General features: G+C 45.1%; 1 protein-coding gene across 2 annotated transcripts in view; it reads left to right on the top strand.

Moving 5' to 3' along the window:
- ACMSD (aminocarboxymuconate semialdehyde decarboxylase) overlaps positions 1 to 17,352 on the top strand; it is a gene marked incomplete at both ends in the record, with an annotated part of 76,203 nt that overhangs the window by 31,832 nt on the left and 27,019 nt on the right. For both annotated transcript variants that reach the window (XM_080690283.1, XM_080690284.1), the window contains 4 exons: positions 724 to 960; positions 8,278 to 8,371; positions 11,350 to 11,445; positions 12,490 to 12,662. In XM_080690283.1, the coding sequence (XP_080546409.1) occupies positions 724 to 960; positions 8,278 to 8,371; positions 11,350 to 11,445; positions 12,490 to 12,662 (600 nt within the window). The remainder of the gene's footprint in view (positions 1 to 723; positions 961 to 8,277; positions 8,372 to 11,349; positions 11,446 to 12,489; positions 12,663 to 17,352) is intronic.

Below are 17,352 nucleotides of genomic sequence, written 5' to 3'. Positions count from 1 at the left end.
TTTCTAACATTTTCTAACAAGCCAGTAATATAATGGCAATTTTCTTTTCTTTTACAAGATTGAGTCTTCTGTGGCCCCTGCCTTTCTCAGTCAGTGCCTCCATTTTCTGATGGGTAAGGTTATTGAGAAGGACAAATATCTTGTCCAAGAGGAGGTGTTGTTGAGAGTAAATGGCTGAAGGAGTAGGGTTTGTTGTTTTGTTTTGTTTGTAGTACTGGAGATTGAACCCAAGGGCATTCTACCTCCAAGTTATACCTCATTCCTATTTTTTTATTCTTTTTATTTTTTGTGGTGCTGGAGGTTGAACTCAGGAGCATTCTACCTCTCTTTTTTTGTTTTTGGGGTTTTTTTTTTTTGCGCGCGCGTGTGTGTGTGTGTGTGTGTGTGTGTGTGTGTGTGTGTTACTGGAGCTGAAACTCAGGGGCTTACTGAGTTGCAAAGGGTCTGACTAAGTAGCTGAGGCTGTCAGTGAACCACGATCCTCCTGTCTCTCAACCTGCCAAATGCTGGGATTACAAGCATGTACCACCACACCTAGCCTTTTTATTTTGAAACAGGGTCTCATTAAGTAGAAGAGGGCCTCACTAAGTAGCTGAGGGGCTGTAAACCGGGATTCTCCTGTCTCAGCCTCCCAAGTACTGGGATTACAAGCGTGTACCACCACGCCTGGTTTAAGAAGTAGGTTTTGAACAGCGTGGTTTTTCCCTTTCCTGTTTCCACCAGGCCAAACCTCAGGACACATTGGATCTGTGCCAGTTTTTAAATAATGACCTTGCTGCCACTGTTGCACGCCACCCCAGGAGGTTTGTGGGCCTGGGGACATTGCCCATGCAGGCTCCAGAGCTGGCTGTCAAGGAGATGGAGCGCTGTGTGAAGGAGCTGGGCTTTCCGGGAGTGCAGATTGGCTCCCACATCAACAAGTGGGACCTGAACCAGCAGGAACTCTTTCCAGTCTATGAAGTGAGTATACAGCTGTCACTCAACCAACTCCTACTTACTTACTGCAGAATGCCTAACCCAGGCACCCTGCTGGGTGCTGTGGAAAGATGCAGGGACCACCCCACTGGGGGCAGAGAAAGATGCTAATGATTTCAATGTAGGTAGGAGGTTTCCATACCTCCTCCCAAAGAAGGAACAGGCCATTTGCAAAAGGATGATGGAAATGCTTCCTAGAGCCCTGAGTTCACTCAGTAATAGTTTCTTTCTTTCTATCACTCTTGCTCTCCTTTTAATCTTTTATTTGGAAACCTAGATGTCACCCTCTTTTCAAGTATTCTGCTTAAGAACCATGTTAATGAGATGCAAAAACAATTATTTGGTTTGAAAAATAATAGGTTTTAAAAATATGAAATAAATATGAAGAAATTATGGAAAACACAGAAAAGTATAAAGAGGAAAACAAACATTACCCTTAATTCGACAACTCAAAGATAAGCAGACACTGTTCTAATACATGTTATTTACAAAAAAATTGCTTATAGCCAGGTGTGGTGGCACACGCTTGTAATCCCAGCATTCAGGAGGCTGAGACCAGAGGATAGTGGTTCGCGGTCAGCCTCAGCTATTTTCAGTGAGACCCTGTTTCAAAATAAAGAATACCAAATAGGGCAGGGGGTGTAGCTCGGAGGTAGAATGCCCCTGGGTTCCATCCCCAGTACTGAAAAAAAGAAAAAAGAAAAAAAAAAAGCTTATATCTATATTGTAAGGAAATGTTTTTTTAAATTTGATTTTGTATGCTAATTGAGAATTTCCAAAATAAATGCATTAAAATTAAGTAACTGCAGAATATTCCAATATATGGATATCCCGTGATATAACCAATCCTCAATTAAGAAACTTTTAAAGTCACGTATTTTGAAAATGTATAATAATGCCATGAAAATGCTAGCATTTGACAAAATTAGATGGTGAGTATGTACATGTTTGTTGTATTTTTTTTATGCTTTCTATACTTAAAATGTTTTATAACTTATTTTCCAGCTGTGCATGTGGCGCACGCTTGTAATCTCAGCATTTGGGAGGCTGGATCGCGGTTTGTGGACAGCCTCAGCTCCTTAGTGAGGCCCTTTGCAACTCAGAGAGACCCTGTTTCAAAATAAAGAATAAAAAATAGGGAGGGGCGGGGCACGCCAGCCGGGGCCCGGGTCACAGGACTCTGGGCCCCGGGCCGAACTGCGCGTAGCACGCCAGACCCCTGGAGAAACCAGGCCCAGTAAGACGCTGGGTTCCGGGCGGGGGTCACGCAGGGCACGCCAGCTGGGGCCCGGGTTGCAGGACTCTGGGCCCCAGTCCAGAACATGCGTAGCACGCCAGACCCCTGGAGAAACCGGGCCCAGTACCCTGGAACCCGGGCGGGGGTCAGGTGGGGCACGCCAGCCAGGGCCCGGGTCACGAAACTCTGGGCCCCGGGCCGAACTGCACGTAACACACCAGACCCCTGGAGAAACCGGCTCAGTACACTGGGTTCCGGGCAGGGGTCGCACGGAGCACGCCAGCTGGGGCCTGGGTCGTGGGACCCTGGGCCCCAGGCGGAGTAGTGCAGATCACTCTGGACCCATGGGGAAACCGACAGGGTTACAGTGCTACTGAGTGAGTGCCTGATCCCACTACCTCCTCAAACCACATATACTGTCTTCTCTTATTTAAAAAAAAAAAAAAAAGGAACAGAAAAAGAAAAAGAAAAAGAAAAATATCGGAGAGGAGGTAAGAAAGCCGTTATGGATGCCAGGACACTGGAGATGCAGACAAAACTTATCTAAATGCACTGGAACTTATGGAAAAATTCCCCGTGAAGGAGGACTGCTATTTCTCTATATTGTTAAGAATCTCGGACATCACCTGTAAGGAGAGAGTTTAGCGGAGATTAAGGAGAAATGCGGTGTTGAAAGAGTTCTCTGCGATGGTGGTGGAGACTTGTATTGAGGAGAAGCAGAAACCGGATCCTACCAAACTTATTTTTTTGGAGAAATTACACCAAATGTCGAATGCTACCATCATGCATGCTTAGGAACACTGGACAACATTCAGAGTGGAAAAAGAGCCTGGGAAGGATTTGAAATGGTGGAGGCAGTGGCAATGGCAGTGGCCAGTACTCAGGGGAGGCAGACATCTGATACATTACACCTGGAACCTTTGAAATAATAACCACAGAGACAGTGATCGGAACCTGCTGAGGGGTTAGGCGGTCACCGGGGCCAGCGGCCGACATCGGAGCTTGCTGTGAGGCAAGGCCACTACTGAGGCCTCCGTGGCCGAGATTGGAGCCTGCCGAAGGGTTAGACCAATGCTGGGGCCAGCGAGGCCGGCATTGGAGCCTGCCATGAGGCAAGGCCGGTGCTGGGGCCTCCGAGGTCGGGTCCAGAGCCTGCTGAGGGGTTAGGCCGGTGCTGGGGCCAGCGAGGCCGGCATCGAAGCCTGCCATGAGGCAAGGCCGGTGCTGGGGCCTCCGAGGTCGGGTCCGGAGCCTGCTGAGGGGTTAGGCTGGTGCTGGGGCCAGTGAGGCTGGCATCGGAGCCTGCCGTGAGGCAAGGCCACACTGGGGCCTCCGAGGCCAGGATAAGAGCCTGCTGAGGGGTTAGGCCGGTGCTCTGGAAAGTGAGGCCAGCATCGGAGCCTGCCATGAGGCAAGGCCAGTGCTGGGGCCTCCGAGGCCGGGATAAGAGCCTGCTGAGGGGTTAGACGGGAGCTGGGGCCAGCGAGGCCGGCATTGGAGCCTACTGTGAGGCAAGGCCGGTTCTGGGGCCTCCGAGGCCAGGATAAGAGCCTGCCAAGGGGTTAGGCCGGTGCTGGGGCCAGCGAGGCCGGCACCGAAGCCTGCCATGAGGCAAGGCTGGTACTGGGGCCTCCGAGGCCGGGATTAGAGCCTGCCGTGAGACAAGGCCAGTACTGGAGCCTCTGAGGCTGGGATCGGAGCCTGCCGAGGGGTTAGGCCGGTGCTGGGGCCAGCGAGGCCGGCATCGGAGCCTGCTGTGAGGCAAGGCCGGTGCTGGGGCCTCCGAAGCCGGGATCAGAGCCTGCCTTGAGGCAAGGCCGGTGCTGGGGCCTCTGAGGCCGGGATAAGAGCCTGTTGAGGGGTTAGGCCGGTGCTGGGGCCAGCAAGCCAGCATCGGAGCCTGCCGTGAGGCAAGGTCAGTACTGGGGCCTCTGAGGCTGGGATCGGAGCCTGCTGAGGGGTTAGGCCGGTGCTGGGGCCAGCGAGGCCGGCATCAGAGCCTGCCGTGAGGCAAGGCCGGTACTTGGGCCTCCAAGGCCAGGATCGGAGCCTGCCGAGGGGTTAGGCCAGTGCTGGGGCCAGCAAGGCCGGCACCGGAGCCTGCCATAAGGCAAGGCCGGTACTGGGGCCTCCGAGGCCGGGATTGGAGCCTGCCGAGGTGTTAGGCCGGAGCTGGGGCCAGTGAGGCTGGCATCAGAGCCTGCCGTGAGGCAAGGCCGGTGTTGAGGCCTCCGAGGCCAGGATCGGAGCCTACCTTGAGGCATGGCCGGTACTGGGACCTCCGAGGCCAGGATAAGAGCCTGCCGAGGGGTTAGGCCGGTGCTGGGGCCAGCGAGGCCGGCATCGGAGCCTGCCATGAGGCAAGGCTGGTACTGGGGCCTCTGAGGCCAGGATAACAGCCTGCCGAAGGGTTAGACCGGTGCTGGGGCCAGCGAGGCCAGCATTGGAGCCTGCCGTGAGGCGAGACCAACATCGGAGCCTGCCGTGAGGCATGGCCAGTGCTGGGGCCTCCTAGGCCGGGAGCGGAACCTGCCTAGGGGTTAGGCCGGTGCTGGGGCCAACGAGGCCGGCATTGGAGCCTGCCGTGAGGCTAGGCCAGTGCTGGGGCCTCCGTGGCCGGGATTGGAATCCTGCCAAGGGGTTACGCCGGTGCAGGGGCCAATGGCCAGCATCGGAGCCTGGCGTGAGGCAAGGCCACTCCTGCGGCCTCGAAGGTCAGGACCGAAGCCAGCTGAGGGGTTAGGCCAGCGTAGGGGCCAGTGATACCAGAACCGGGGCCTCCCATGAGGCAAGGCCGCTCTTGAGCCAGCGAGGTCTGGATCAGTCCACTGAGTAGCCAGGCCACTACTGGGGCAGTCAAGAGTGGGATCGGTACTTGCAACGCAGCATGCACAGAGAAATATCGCAGAAAATATAAATCAGACGCTTCTCTTAATCAGCAATAACTAGGAGGAAAGGGGCAACAGGAAGAGGTTGAGCTATAGAAAGGGCCCTATAGTGAAGCAACTAATGTGACCATCAGAGGGTATGTAATTGTGGAGGACAGAGCCTCTTTAAAACGCAGGAGGTACATAAACAAATGTATCAAAGTAAATCACCAAAGAAGTGTGGGATGGAGGGAGTGGGAGGGAATGGGATGGGGGCTGGAGGAGGGCTAAATGGATGATGTGTGCTTGTATATCCTCTCAAGTCTTGTACTCCAATGTGATTGATATATGACTACAATGCACCAATTTAAAAAATAAATTAATTAATTTTTAAAAAATAGGGCTGTGGTGTAGCTCAGAGGTAAAATGCCCCTGGATTTCATCCCCAGTACCAAAATTTTTTTTTTCATTTCTGAAGTACTCAATCGCAAGTGTCTATCAATCACCAGTTTTCCTCTTTCTGTTACTTCTGTAACTATCTGCAGTACCAGAAATCAAGAGCCATGATTCTTACTAAATTGCATTCTTAAATTTCTAACATCCCTCCTAGAATCATAATGACATGGCATTTTTTCTTCTTTTTTATTCTAAATGCAAAATCCTTAGTGATGAACTAAATAGATGCTTATGGACTCACTAGGCACTGTACTCACTGTCATTTATTCATTTAATATTTATTTAGCTCTAATTATATGCAAACATTTTCCCACATTTGTATCTATGACGACTGCCTCCCAGTTGGGGATTACCTATTAAACTGCCTCCTGATGACCTGAAAGATTTAATGTTCCCCTAAATATTGAACTCTCTGAAGCTCATTGGCTGCAATGGCTTTAGCTGATGCAGTGAATGTTTTCTGGAAACTTTAATGAGCTTTGAAAATGGATTTATTTACTTGTGCATCCAAGTTGTTTCAGCACAGTGTGAGCAGGACTTCAGCTGCAAGTCATTTTATTATTCATTGGAATTGGATTTATGAATTACTAAAGGGCTTAGAAAGTAAGCAGCCATCGGGGTCCACATAAATATCTTCATTTGTATCACTAGTTTGAACCATCAATCACTTTAACTAGATTGTTTAAGGGGGCTGCGGTCTCAGAGGGATTTAGGGGAACACCCTGACCCCCGTCGCCCTGGGGCTGGCGGCACACTTGTTTGGTTAGCAAGGCTTGCCTGCCTAGCTGCTCTGCCTGGCGTCAGTAACGTGCTCATACAAATGGAAGGAAGTTCTGAGAGCCAAGTTGGTTTTGTCACTTCAAGGTCAGCCTGGGTCTCCAGAGCATCTAACTGTCCCCCTTATCTCTTAGACCTCTCTCCTTAGTGAGTGAGCCACGTCATAGAGTCACAGATCAGTTTTCAAGTACAAAAATGACATTATTACCATATAAGGAAGACAGAGTGCTGGTGCTCGACTGCCTGGCTGTACCATTTATTTGCCAAAAGATCTGAATGAGTTAGTCTCGATCTGCCTGAATTTCCTTCTCTGTAAAATGAGGGGAATAAGAGTGTTTATCTCATGAAAGGTAGTAAATAATTGTAAGATCATTATAATAGCTTTGGCACATGATAAATTCTCAGTGAATGCTAATTATAATTTTGACAGTACAAGAGACTTTGTTTTTTACAATGCCTCACATGTAGGAGATTTTGTTAAACTACTAATTTAAATTGACTCGGAGCGAACCATCACAGACACATAGATAAAGCTTTATCCTAATGAGAAGTCAAATGCTACTGAGATGACAGAATTATGTGTGTTGCCAAGCCCAAACTATCCCAAGAAGATAATATTCTCTTTCCAAACTGCAGCCATTACCAAAAATCAACGAACACCTCTTCCTTCAAAAGGCTTGTATTACTCTGCTCCCCAGAACCTGTTGAGTTAAAAGTCTTCTATAATTAAAAAAAAAAATCGCCTGCCATTTATAGAATCTCCAATAGTCCAAGATTGGGGTTTTCTTTCCATTTTAAAAATGCTATGTACACAAGTCACATTGCATCAGCCTGGTTAACACAAATATTTATGTGTGAAGGTAGGATGAGTCATTCTAGTACCCCAAGACATATTGAAAGAAAATGTTCTAAGGAAAATCTGTTTTGAACCTAAGAACTAACAGTCAATGCCTGTCGAGGGGACTTGCCTTAATTAAACATTTTGTTGAATCAAGGTCATTCCATCGAAATGGCATTTCATTTCCCAGAAGGCCCTGGAGCAGATTTGTCCATGACATTCATTGTAAAAGCTGCCTGACACAGGCATTGGGAGCTCTTTACTGTCTGAGTCATTTTATTCATAACAGACCATCTAGGGACTCAGCTGGGATCTGGAGTCTGCATGAAGCCTGCAGACCCCAGACAATCCCACCCACCTCTGGGATCTGAGTGGTTCTGTGGCTTGGGTCAGGACAGCCTGCCCCGGCCCAGTCCTGAAGTCCTGGTCCCCAGCCCACCATTCCCTTCCTTTCTTCTACCTCAGGTTACCTAGTGGGAGAAAGGAGGGAGCACTCCTACCCAAATCCAAGATACCCTCTCAACTGTCATTCCCAAAGAGAGGACCAAGGAGGAGGCACTTGAGGTGTGGGATTTGTCCTTGAGGATCTTGCCCCCAGCCAAAATGTTTGAGTCGTGGATGTTTCTGTGGCTGGTTCTGCCAAATCGTGTAGTAAATTTATTAATCTCCATGGTAAAGTCACTAGTCTCTTGTTAATTCTCAGAATTCTTTTTTTATTTCTCAAGCAGGAACGAAGTCTTTCAATAATTCTTTTATAGAGATAAAGAAACAACTTTAAAAGTATTTGTTTATTTGGCCAGATTAAATATAGACTCTCAGAAAAGCAGTTTCCCTAAAACAGTACCTCTATTTGTGTTCACCCAAATAACCTTTATCTCAGGCGTGGTGGCGCTCACTTGTAATCCCAGTACTTGGGAGGCTGAGACAGGAGGATCACAGGTTCGAAGCCAGCCTCTACAGCTTAGTGAGGCCATCAGCAACTTAGTGAGACCTTGTTTCAAAATAAAAGAATAAAATAGGGCTGAAGGTGTAGCTCAGAGTAGAAATGCCCCTGGGTCCCAACCCCAGTACCACAAAACAAGCAAATAAAAAACAAATAACCTTTCTCTCTCCTTGTTTCTTTCAAGGCGGCCGAAAGACTGAACTGTTCCCTGTTTGTGCATCCTTGGGACATGCAGATGGACGGACGAATGGCCAAATACTGGCTCCCTTGGCTCGTAGGTTTGTGTCAGCCCAGGGTCTGCAATAGACACCAACCCTTGGGGTTTTCAGTCATCTGTAGAACACTATCCTGTTAAAGAGAGAAAGGATGAACAATTAACAGGAATGAGAATAACAGTAACTAATACTTATCGAGCTCTTACTCAAATAAGTGCTGAATATATATACCTCGTTTGGCTTTAATTATACCCAAAGTGATTATAAATAAATTACATCATAAATGAGTCATATATGTAATCTTTGAGGCTGACATTATAATGACCATTTTACAGATGGAGAAACTGAGTCTTGGGGTGGTTAGGTAAGTTGTCCATGTCATACGGTTTAGTAAGGCAAATTAGAATTGGCACAGATCTATCTGACTCCAAAGTTACCTTGCTACATAGACTTCCAAAGAGGATAAAAAAAAAAACATAGCTATAGTAGGTTTTTAAAGGAGTTGATAATAGCATCAGATATCATAAGTGAGAACTCTTAAAGTATAAGCAGAAGTTCAACTTCTACCACTGAAGAATTTGAAACCTTAGATTGTAAAGACCCAGGCTCCCATGAGTCCTGTCATTTGCTTCTCTTTTCTGCTCTTTTTCATTTGCACCAGTTATTCATGATTCCACATGAGAGGGCAGGAAAGGGAAAGAGAAGAAACCTCCCCTTGTCCTATTTAATCTCTCATTATTAGCTCTGATAATAAGAAAAGATGGAAAACAGAACTCCAGGGCAACAAGTGAAAAGTGCAACACATCTAAAAAACCAGGAAAGCTGGGCATGGTGCACGTGCTCGTAATCCCAGCATTTGGGAGGCTGAGACAGGAGGATCACAGTTTTGAGGCCAGCCTCAGCTACTTAGTGAGGCCCTCCACTAGTTAGTGAGACCCTGTTTCAAAATAGAAAATAAAAAATAGGGTTGGGTTGTAGCTTGGAGATAGACTGCCCCTGGGTTCAATCCCAGCACCACAAAAAGTAAAAAGAGTAAATAATTAAAAACACCCAAGGGTAGCCAGGCGTGGTGGCACACACTTGTAATCCCAGTATTTGGGAGGCTGAGACCTGAGGATCGTGGTTCGCAGACAGCCTCAGCCACTTAGTGAGGCCCTCTGCAACTCAGTGAGACCCGGTTTCAAAATAAAAAGAATAATAAAAAAAAAAATAGGGCAAGGGGTGTGGCTTGGAGGTCAAATGCCACTGGGTTCCATCCCCAGACTCACAAAATAAATAAATAAATAAATAAATAAATAAATAAATAAATAAATAAAAACCACCCAGGTGAAAATGGGTCCCCAATGGAAAAGTGCTAGGTTTTATTTGTGAGGCCACTCAGTCTTTCTTCATCTATTCTTTCCCAGCTCAATTAGTAATTTTTTTCTTTTTTCTTTTTCTTTTTTTTTTTTTTTTTTTTTTTTTGCAGTTCTGGGGATGGAACCCAGGGGCATGCCACACCCCCAGCCCTATTTTTAATTATTTGTTTTGATTTTGGTTTTGGTTTTGGTTTTGGTTTATTTGGTTGTACTGGGGGTGAAACCCAGAGGCTTTCTACCTCTGAGCTATATCCCCAGACCTATTTTATATTTTATTTGGAAACAGAGTCTCACTAAGTTGCCGAGAGCCTCACTAAGTAGCTGAGGCCAGATTAAAACCTGCGCGATCCTCCTGTCTCAGCCTCCCAAGCGCTAGGATTACAAGCGTGCGCCACCACGCCCGGCTTTAATTCTTTACTTTGACACAGCGTCTCACTGAGTTGCAAAGGGCCTCACTGAGTAGCTGAGGCTGTCCGTGAACCTGGATCCTCCTGTCTCACCCTCCCAAATGCTGGGATTACAAGCGTGCGCCACCACGCTTGGCTCAGAGAAACTTTCTAAATAGATCGTCATTTCTTTGAAATTTGTAACCCGCCTTACTGAGGCTTAAAACTTGCAAGAGCTCTGTGGAGAAGCTGCCTGAGTGTGATGACTATACGAAAACTGAAAATAGTACAGCCGCGGAGCAATCAGAGATCTTTGGATGACATCCTGAAAAGCAGTCATAGGCCATGGGGCCCAAACTGCTTCCTTGGAGGTAAAGGGAACATGGATCCCGCGCTTGGGAGGCGGAGACAGGAGGATCACGCTGGTTCGAAGCCAGCCTCACTGGCTTAAGAGACCCTGTTTCCAAATAAAAAAGTATAAAATAGGTCTGGGAGTGTAGTCCGGAGGTAGAAGGGCTTCCAGGAACCCCAGTATCACAAAAAAGGGGGGGGGCATGGATCAGCTGCTTCTTCTAGGAGCACAAAGCACTTGAAATGATTCACTCTAATCCAGTGATTTGTGGCCTTAACTCCAAAAGGCAGCACAGATTTGGCAGGCATAACAATAATAGTTAATATTTAGTGAGCAACAACTATGTGTCAGGTGCTATCTGCTGAATCTTCAAAACAACCCACTGGCAGGAACTAGTCGTGACCATCGTCATTTCACAGAGGAGAAAACTGAGACAGAGAGGCGACCAATATTTGTTAAGCACTTCAAATCTGCCCAGGAACTTTGCTGACATCATTATTTGCAAAACTCCATGAAAGCTTTAAAAGATAGGCAATACTGTTCTTATCTTACAGGTGAAGAAGTACAGGTTAAGGGACATTAAATAATTCATCACAGGACAGGCTACAGCAATTACAGGCTCTAGCATTCAGCTTAAATTCTCTTTGCCCCACCACATCCAACACTGAAGTCAAGAGAATCAGGACAAAAGCTAGGTCCCTCAGCTGTTCTAGCCACCAGGCAACTCTCCTGCAATTGGCAAATAGGAACCTTCCAATGATTCTCCTTGCCAAAGTAATGGCCTGCCAAAGTACTGCCAAACTATGCTGGGTCACAGGGCCCCCACGTTTCTTGGCACTGACAATATCCCAGCCATTATCTGCCATTCCTCAGCCATTAATATCACTGAACTTCTTCCTGCTCAAGGCAAGAAGTCCTGAACCCTGTGACTCTTTTCTCTTTTAGGAATGCCAGCTGAGACCACCGTGGCCATTTGCTCCATGATCATGGGTGGGGTGTTTGAGAAGTTTCCTAAACTGAAAGTGTGCTTTGCACATGGAGGTAAGACCCTATATGTGTTAGTCAGCTCAAGCTGCCGTCATAAAATGCTACAGACTGGGTAGCTTCAAAACAGACATTTGTTTTCTTGAAGTTCTGGAGGTTAGACGTCCAAGATCAAAGAGTGGGCAGGGTTGCTTTCCAGGGAGGGCTTTTTTGCTTTTTTCCTAGTTACAGATGGCTCTCTTTCTGTGTACACATGGGTGGGTGAGGGTGGGAGAGTTCTGGCATCTCTTCTTCTTATAAGGACATCACTCCTATTGGATTAGGACTCTCCTTCTGACCTCATATAATCTTAATTACCTCCTTAAAGGTCTGCTCCAGACACACTGGTGATGTTTAAGGCTTCAACATATAAACTTTGACGAGCTGTAATTCAGCCCATAACGTCCTTCTAGTCATAGGATGAACTTGGGGACCAAATTCCATTTTTGTAGGCAAGTTCTTGGCACAGTTTTTATTTTCATTTTTATTTCAAAACCTCTAGTCACCCACAAACTCTTGAGTCCCTATCATTAACCATTGCTTACAAATAGGACTATTTCATTCTTTTTCATTGACTGTCTGGTCCCTGTAGGTAACTGACATTGTGTCTCTTGGACACCCCCACCCCACACACACACACACACATATACACACATCATATCAAACTGCACATGTTGTACTCTAACCTGCTTTTGCTTCTCACCAGCATAGAGAAGATATCTTTCCATGTCAATAAAAACAGAGCTGCATCGTTTTTGAGGCTTCCTGCAGAGCACTGCACTGTGCGGCTAAACCATCATGATTTAGATAATCACTCAACTGATCGGCTGTCTCAGCATCTTGCTGTCATAACCATACTATATTTGAAAACTGTCTCTCTTGACATACTTGTCTCTTTGGGATAAATCTCTCAAGTCTAAATTTTTAGATGAGTTTATGTCATTCCTTCTTAAATACTATGAATCAGCTGGGCTATGGGAACTTCTCCTTACATACAGCATCAGGACTAGACGGAATCCCTTTTCATCAAGACGACCCCTCAGTACTGAGTTTTACTTGCAGGTGGTTCTTTCCCTTTCACACTGGGAAGAATCTCCCATGGATTCAACATGCGTCCAGATCTGTGTGCCCAGGACAATCCCAACAACCCAGAGAAATACCTGGGCTCCTTTTACACAGATTCTCTGGTCCACGATCCTCGGGCCCTCAAGCTGTTAACAGATGTCATGGGAAAGGTAGGCTGGGTTCGCCATTTGGGTGGTTTATGGGGCACATAATGCTGGACCAGCAAGCAGGTACTTGGCAAATCAGACAATTCCCAGGGAAAAGGCCAGTGGATATTAGAGAAGAGCCTAAAATATTTAGTACAGCTGCCCCTTGATAAATCCCTTATAAGATGGCATCAGATTTGCATATGACCTACAAATATCTTCCAGTATACTTTAAATTGTCTATAGATTATTCGTAATCTATAATACATTATAAATGCTATGTAAATAGTCGATATGCTGTACTGTTCAGGAAAGTGCAGAGGAAAAACCTCTGGATATGTGTTCAGGACAGAGCAAATTTTTCCAGATATTTTGGATGAACGTGGAACTTGAGGATACAGAGGACCTGCCATACTTCAGCTTCTCTTTATTACTTACGGATATCTATGGAAAGTTTCCAAAATACCCAAGAAATAAACGGGGGGAGGGAGGCTCCAAAAGAATATGGACATACTTGATGATTTACGATACGGTACTTGGATTAAGTTTAAACTTCAAACATTTTAAAGACTTTTCAAATTTTGTTAGTAGAAAAAAGAAGCATATCATTTGTTTCAAGTAGCAATATGGAACAGACGCTTCATCTACTTTAACACTATTTCTCTGTGGGTTTTTTTTTTTGTTTTGTTTTGCTTTTGCGGGTCTGGGAATGGGACCCAGGGGCATTCTACCTCCGAGCTACACCCCCAGCCCTATTTTTAATTCTTTATTTTGAAACATCGTCTCACTGGGTTGCAGAGGGCCTCAGTAAGGAGCTGAGGCTGGCTGTGAATCTGGATCCTCCTGTCTCAGCATGCACCACCAAAAAGCCCCTTTTCTGAGCAGTACCATCAACAGTGAAGGATACATTGCACCTTCAAACAGTACTGAGGGCAACACACATTGTTCAGGGAGTTGAAGCAGAAGAGGAAGAACGTGGCCATAGCTCAGGGTAACCAGTGGGTAGATTCGCTGGCGAGCACATGTGAGTACAGGCCTTTCAGAAAGACCCAGAGAGTGTTTTGTAAAATAACTATACCAAGATCTTGCATTCAAACTCTGAAGGCTTGAACTACTATAATTTGGGCATCAAAAATAAATATAACCTCATTTTGTATGACCTTACAGGTGGTAAATCCAGGACATAGAAGCCAAATAGCTAAATAATTTAGATTCTCTTTAAAATATTAATGCTTCCTCATTCTAGTTATATTCACATTAGCAAATTCTCTTTCAAAAACAGTCCCTGAATCATAATGTCTAAGGAAAGTCTTAGCAGGATACCTGGGCAAGAGAGCAACCTGTCTAGGTTAGAACACGTTTCTATGGAGAGAGATCTCCAGGAAGGAAAAAAGAAAAAAGGAAACTGGTGGATTATTTGATGCATTTGAGAGTTGGCAACAATTATTTTTTTAGGGCTTTGGCAGGTTTGTTTTAGTTTATTTATATATGGAACATATTGAAAATGGTATACATTTAGACTTTGCTTGGTGCCCTTCCCCTCACCCCCTTTCCCCTCCCCTCCTCCCAACAATGAGTGTCCAGGTTAACTGGCAACAATTATTGCCAGACACATTAAATAGATCTGTGGATGGAGTAAGAACAAACAGTACATACATTACAAAATTAAATGAAAGAAAAGAATTCCAAGAAAAAAAATCTGTGTAGAGGCAGATAATCATTGTACATTGACTCAGCACTGAACAGTGATTATCACCATGACAGTATATTAATATCAAATACTGATCTAATTTATTTGTGTGTGGGCGGGGGGGGGGTCTGGGGATGGAACCCAAGGAGCATTCTACCTCCGAGCTGCATCCCCTGCCCTACTTTTTTATTCTTTATTTTGAAACAGCATCTCACTAAGTTGCAGCGGGCCTCACTAAGTAGCTGAGGCTGTCCACAAACTGTGATCCTCCAGTCTCAGCCTCCGGAATGATGGGATTACAAATGTGCGCCACCACGCCCGGCTTTGATCTAATTTCAATCGTAATTCTGTTAGGGAAATAGGAAAGCTGAGGCTAAGAAAGACATTCTCAGTGGCCACAGGAGAAATCACTAAATATTCTCAGAAGCTAATGAATCAAGAAATAATAGCATACGTAAGCTTATTATCTAGGAACATGAAAGTAATTATCAGAAGATTCAAGTTTAAAAAGATAAAGTGGCTGCTTTGGGAAGTAAGAGTGTAAAAGTGGGCACAGCACTGATTTTTATAACGTATTTTATAAATATGTGTGTTTGTTTATTTGTGGTACTGGGAATGGAGCCCAGGGACATCCTACCTCTAAGCTACACCCCAGTCCCATTTTTTTATTCCTTATTTTAATTTTTTTTTTTTTGTACTGGGGATGGAATCCTTCTACCTCCGGGCTACACTCCCAGACCTATTTTATATTTTTATTTGGAAACAGGGTCTCTTAAGCCAGCGAGGCTTACTTTGAACGTGCGCAATTCTCCTGTCTCCACCTCCCACGCTTGCGGATTACAAGCGTGTACCACCATGCCCGGCTTATTCCTTATTTTGAAACAGGGTCTCACTGAGTTGTGGAGGGTCTCACTAAGTAGATGAGGCTATCCGCAAACTGCGATCCTCCTGTCTCAGCCTCCCAAATGCTGGGATTACAACCGTGCACCACTATGCCCGGCTTTTAGGAATATTTGATTGCTTAACTATGAATAGGTGCTATTTCAATAAATCACAATTTTTAAAATGCATTATAAAATGTAATAGGCATATATCATATATTTAAAACCAAAACCATTTCTAAAACTACTATGCTATTTAAGGACTAAACAATACAATCTTTTGTTTTCCTTCTACATCTAAAATTCTTTGCTTTTACCTTACATCTACTTATTTTTAAGCACAGATGCAAAGAATACTAGTCATGTTATCTATCTATCACAGTAAAAAAACATAAAAAACTTTATTGCCTTTCTATATGAATATGGTAATAGAAAATCTACTTATATATGTATGTATAGATATGTATATGCATAGGTTTTTTTTTTTTTTTTTTTACTTTTGCGGTACTGGGAATAAAACCTCCCTCAGTCCTGTTTTTTTTTTTTTTTCTTTACTTTGAAACAGGGTCTCACTGAGTTGCAAAGGGCCTCACTGAGTAGCTGAGGCTGTCCTCAAAATGGATCCTCCTGTCTCAGCCTCCTGAATGCTGGGATTACAAGTGTGCACCACCACACCAGACTATGTATATGCATAGAATTTTGAGCGGTCACTCACCCACCCATTATGGATATATCATAATTTTGGCTAGATCTGTTGTTAATCTATTGCTACATAAGCAATTACCCCAAAATTTAGTGGGCTTGAAACAATAATGATTATCTCTTGTAGTCTCTGGGTGCCAATACTTTAGAAGCATCTTAACTGGTTTAAAGTCTGACAAAGCTTGCAGGCAAGGTATCAGTCATGGCTGCAGTCATCTGATTACTTGACTGGGACGGAAGGATTTATTTCCAAGGTGCCTTTTACTCATGACTGGCATGTGGGTGCTAGGTTTGGGTGGGAGGCCTCAATTTTTCTCTAGGCAGGTCTCTCTAGAGAGCTGCTTGAGCTCCCTTACAACATGGCAGGTAGGTAGTTTGCCCAAGCATGATGGGAGAGAGAATTATGGGTAAAAGGATGGGGAAAAGGAGGGAGAACATAGTGGGCAAAACTAAAAGCAAAGTGTAAAAATGATTTTGCCATGACTCTTGGTTTTATCCTCTGAGGCATCTTTATTTTCATGAAAGTTAGCCTATGTTTGTCACTGGGTAGTTTTTTACAGACGGCTTCATGCCTGTAAGTTTTGGAGTGCAAAGCTTTACTTTTTGTTCTGATTGTTCCTTTCAGCATGAGCTGGTAGTGTTTCTGTCAATAAAATTATCTTTGAAATATTATGGATCTGATGTGAATCATATTGTTTCACACCATTAGGCAAAACTTTGTCCACAAATATCTGAGAAAAGTCCTTCTGTATCTTCAGTTTCTGATAAAGCTTCTGAACTTGAGCTCCCTAAAAGCTCTTATTGTTTAACTGAATTATTCTTTGAGCTGCTTAAATCATTTGAGGTCATAACAAAGACATTATAGTCACATCCTGGCTTCAGTGTGTGTGTGTGTGTGTGTGTGTGTGTGTGTGTGTGTGTGTGTGTGTGAATTGAACCCAAAGGCATTCTACCTCCAAGCTACACCCCCACTGCAATTTTATTTCTTATTTGGAAACAGGGTCTCACCAGGTTGCTGAAAGTCTCAGTAAGTTGCTAAGGCTGACTTTGAACCTGTGATCCTCCTGTCTCAGCCTCCCAAATACTGAGATTACAAGGGTGTGCCACCAGGCCCAGCTTTTTTTTTTTTTTTTTTTTTGTGGTACTGGGGCTGGAACCCTCTACCTCCGGGCTATACTCCCAGACCTATTTTATATTTTATTTGGAAACAGGGTCTCTTAAGCCAACAAGGCTGGCTTCGAACCTGCACACTTCTGTCTCTGCCTCCCAAGCGTGGGGATTACAAGCACGCACCACCATGCCCAGCAAGACTGTGTGCTATTTTTAATCTCTTCCAAAAAGCCATCTGTTACCGACAGGCTCAGTCCTGTGGGGGCAAGTCCACTCGCGACCGGGAGCCTCAGAAAGATGGGGCAAAAGGCAGGTGGAGTTCTGCAGAAAC

This window comes from Muscardinus avellanarius (assembly GCF_963383645.1).
Source record: "Muscardinus avellanarius genome assembly, chromosome: 2".
Classification (NCBI taxonomy): Eukaryota; Metazoa; Chordata; class Mammalia; order Rodentia; family Gliridae; genus Muscardinus; species Muscardinus avellanarius.
This window is presented reverse-complemented; position numbering and strand designations above follow the sequence as displayed.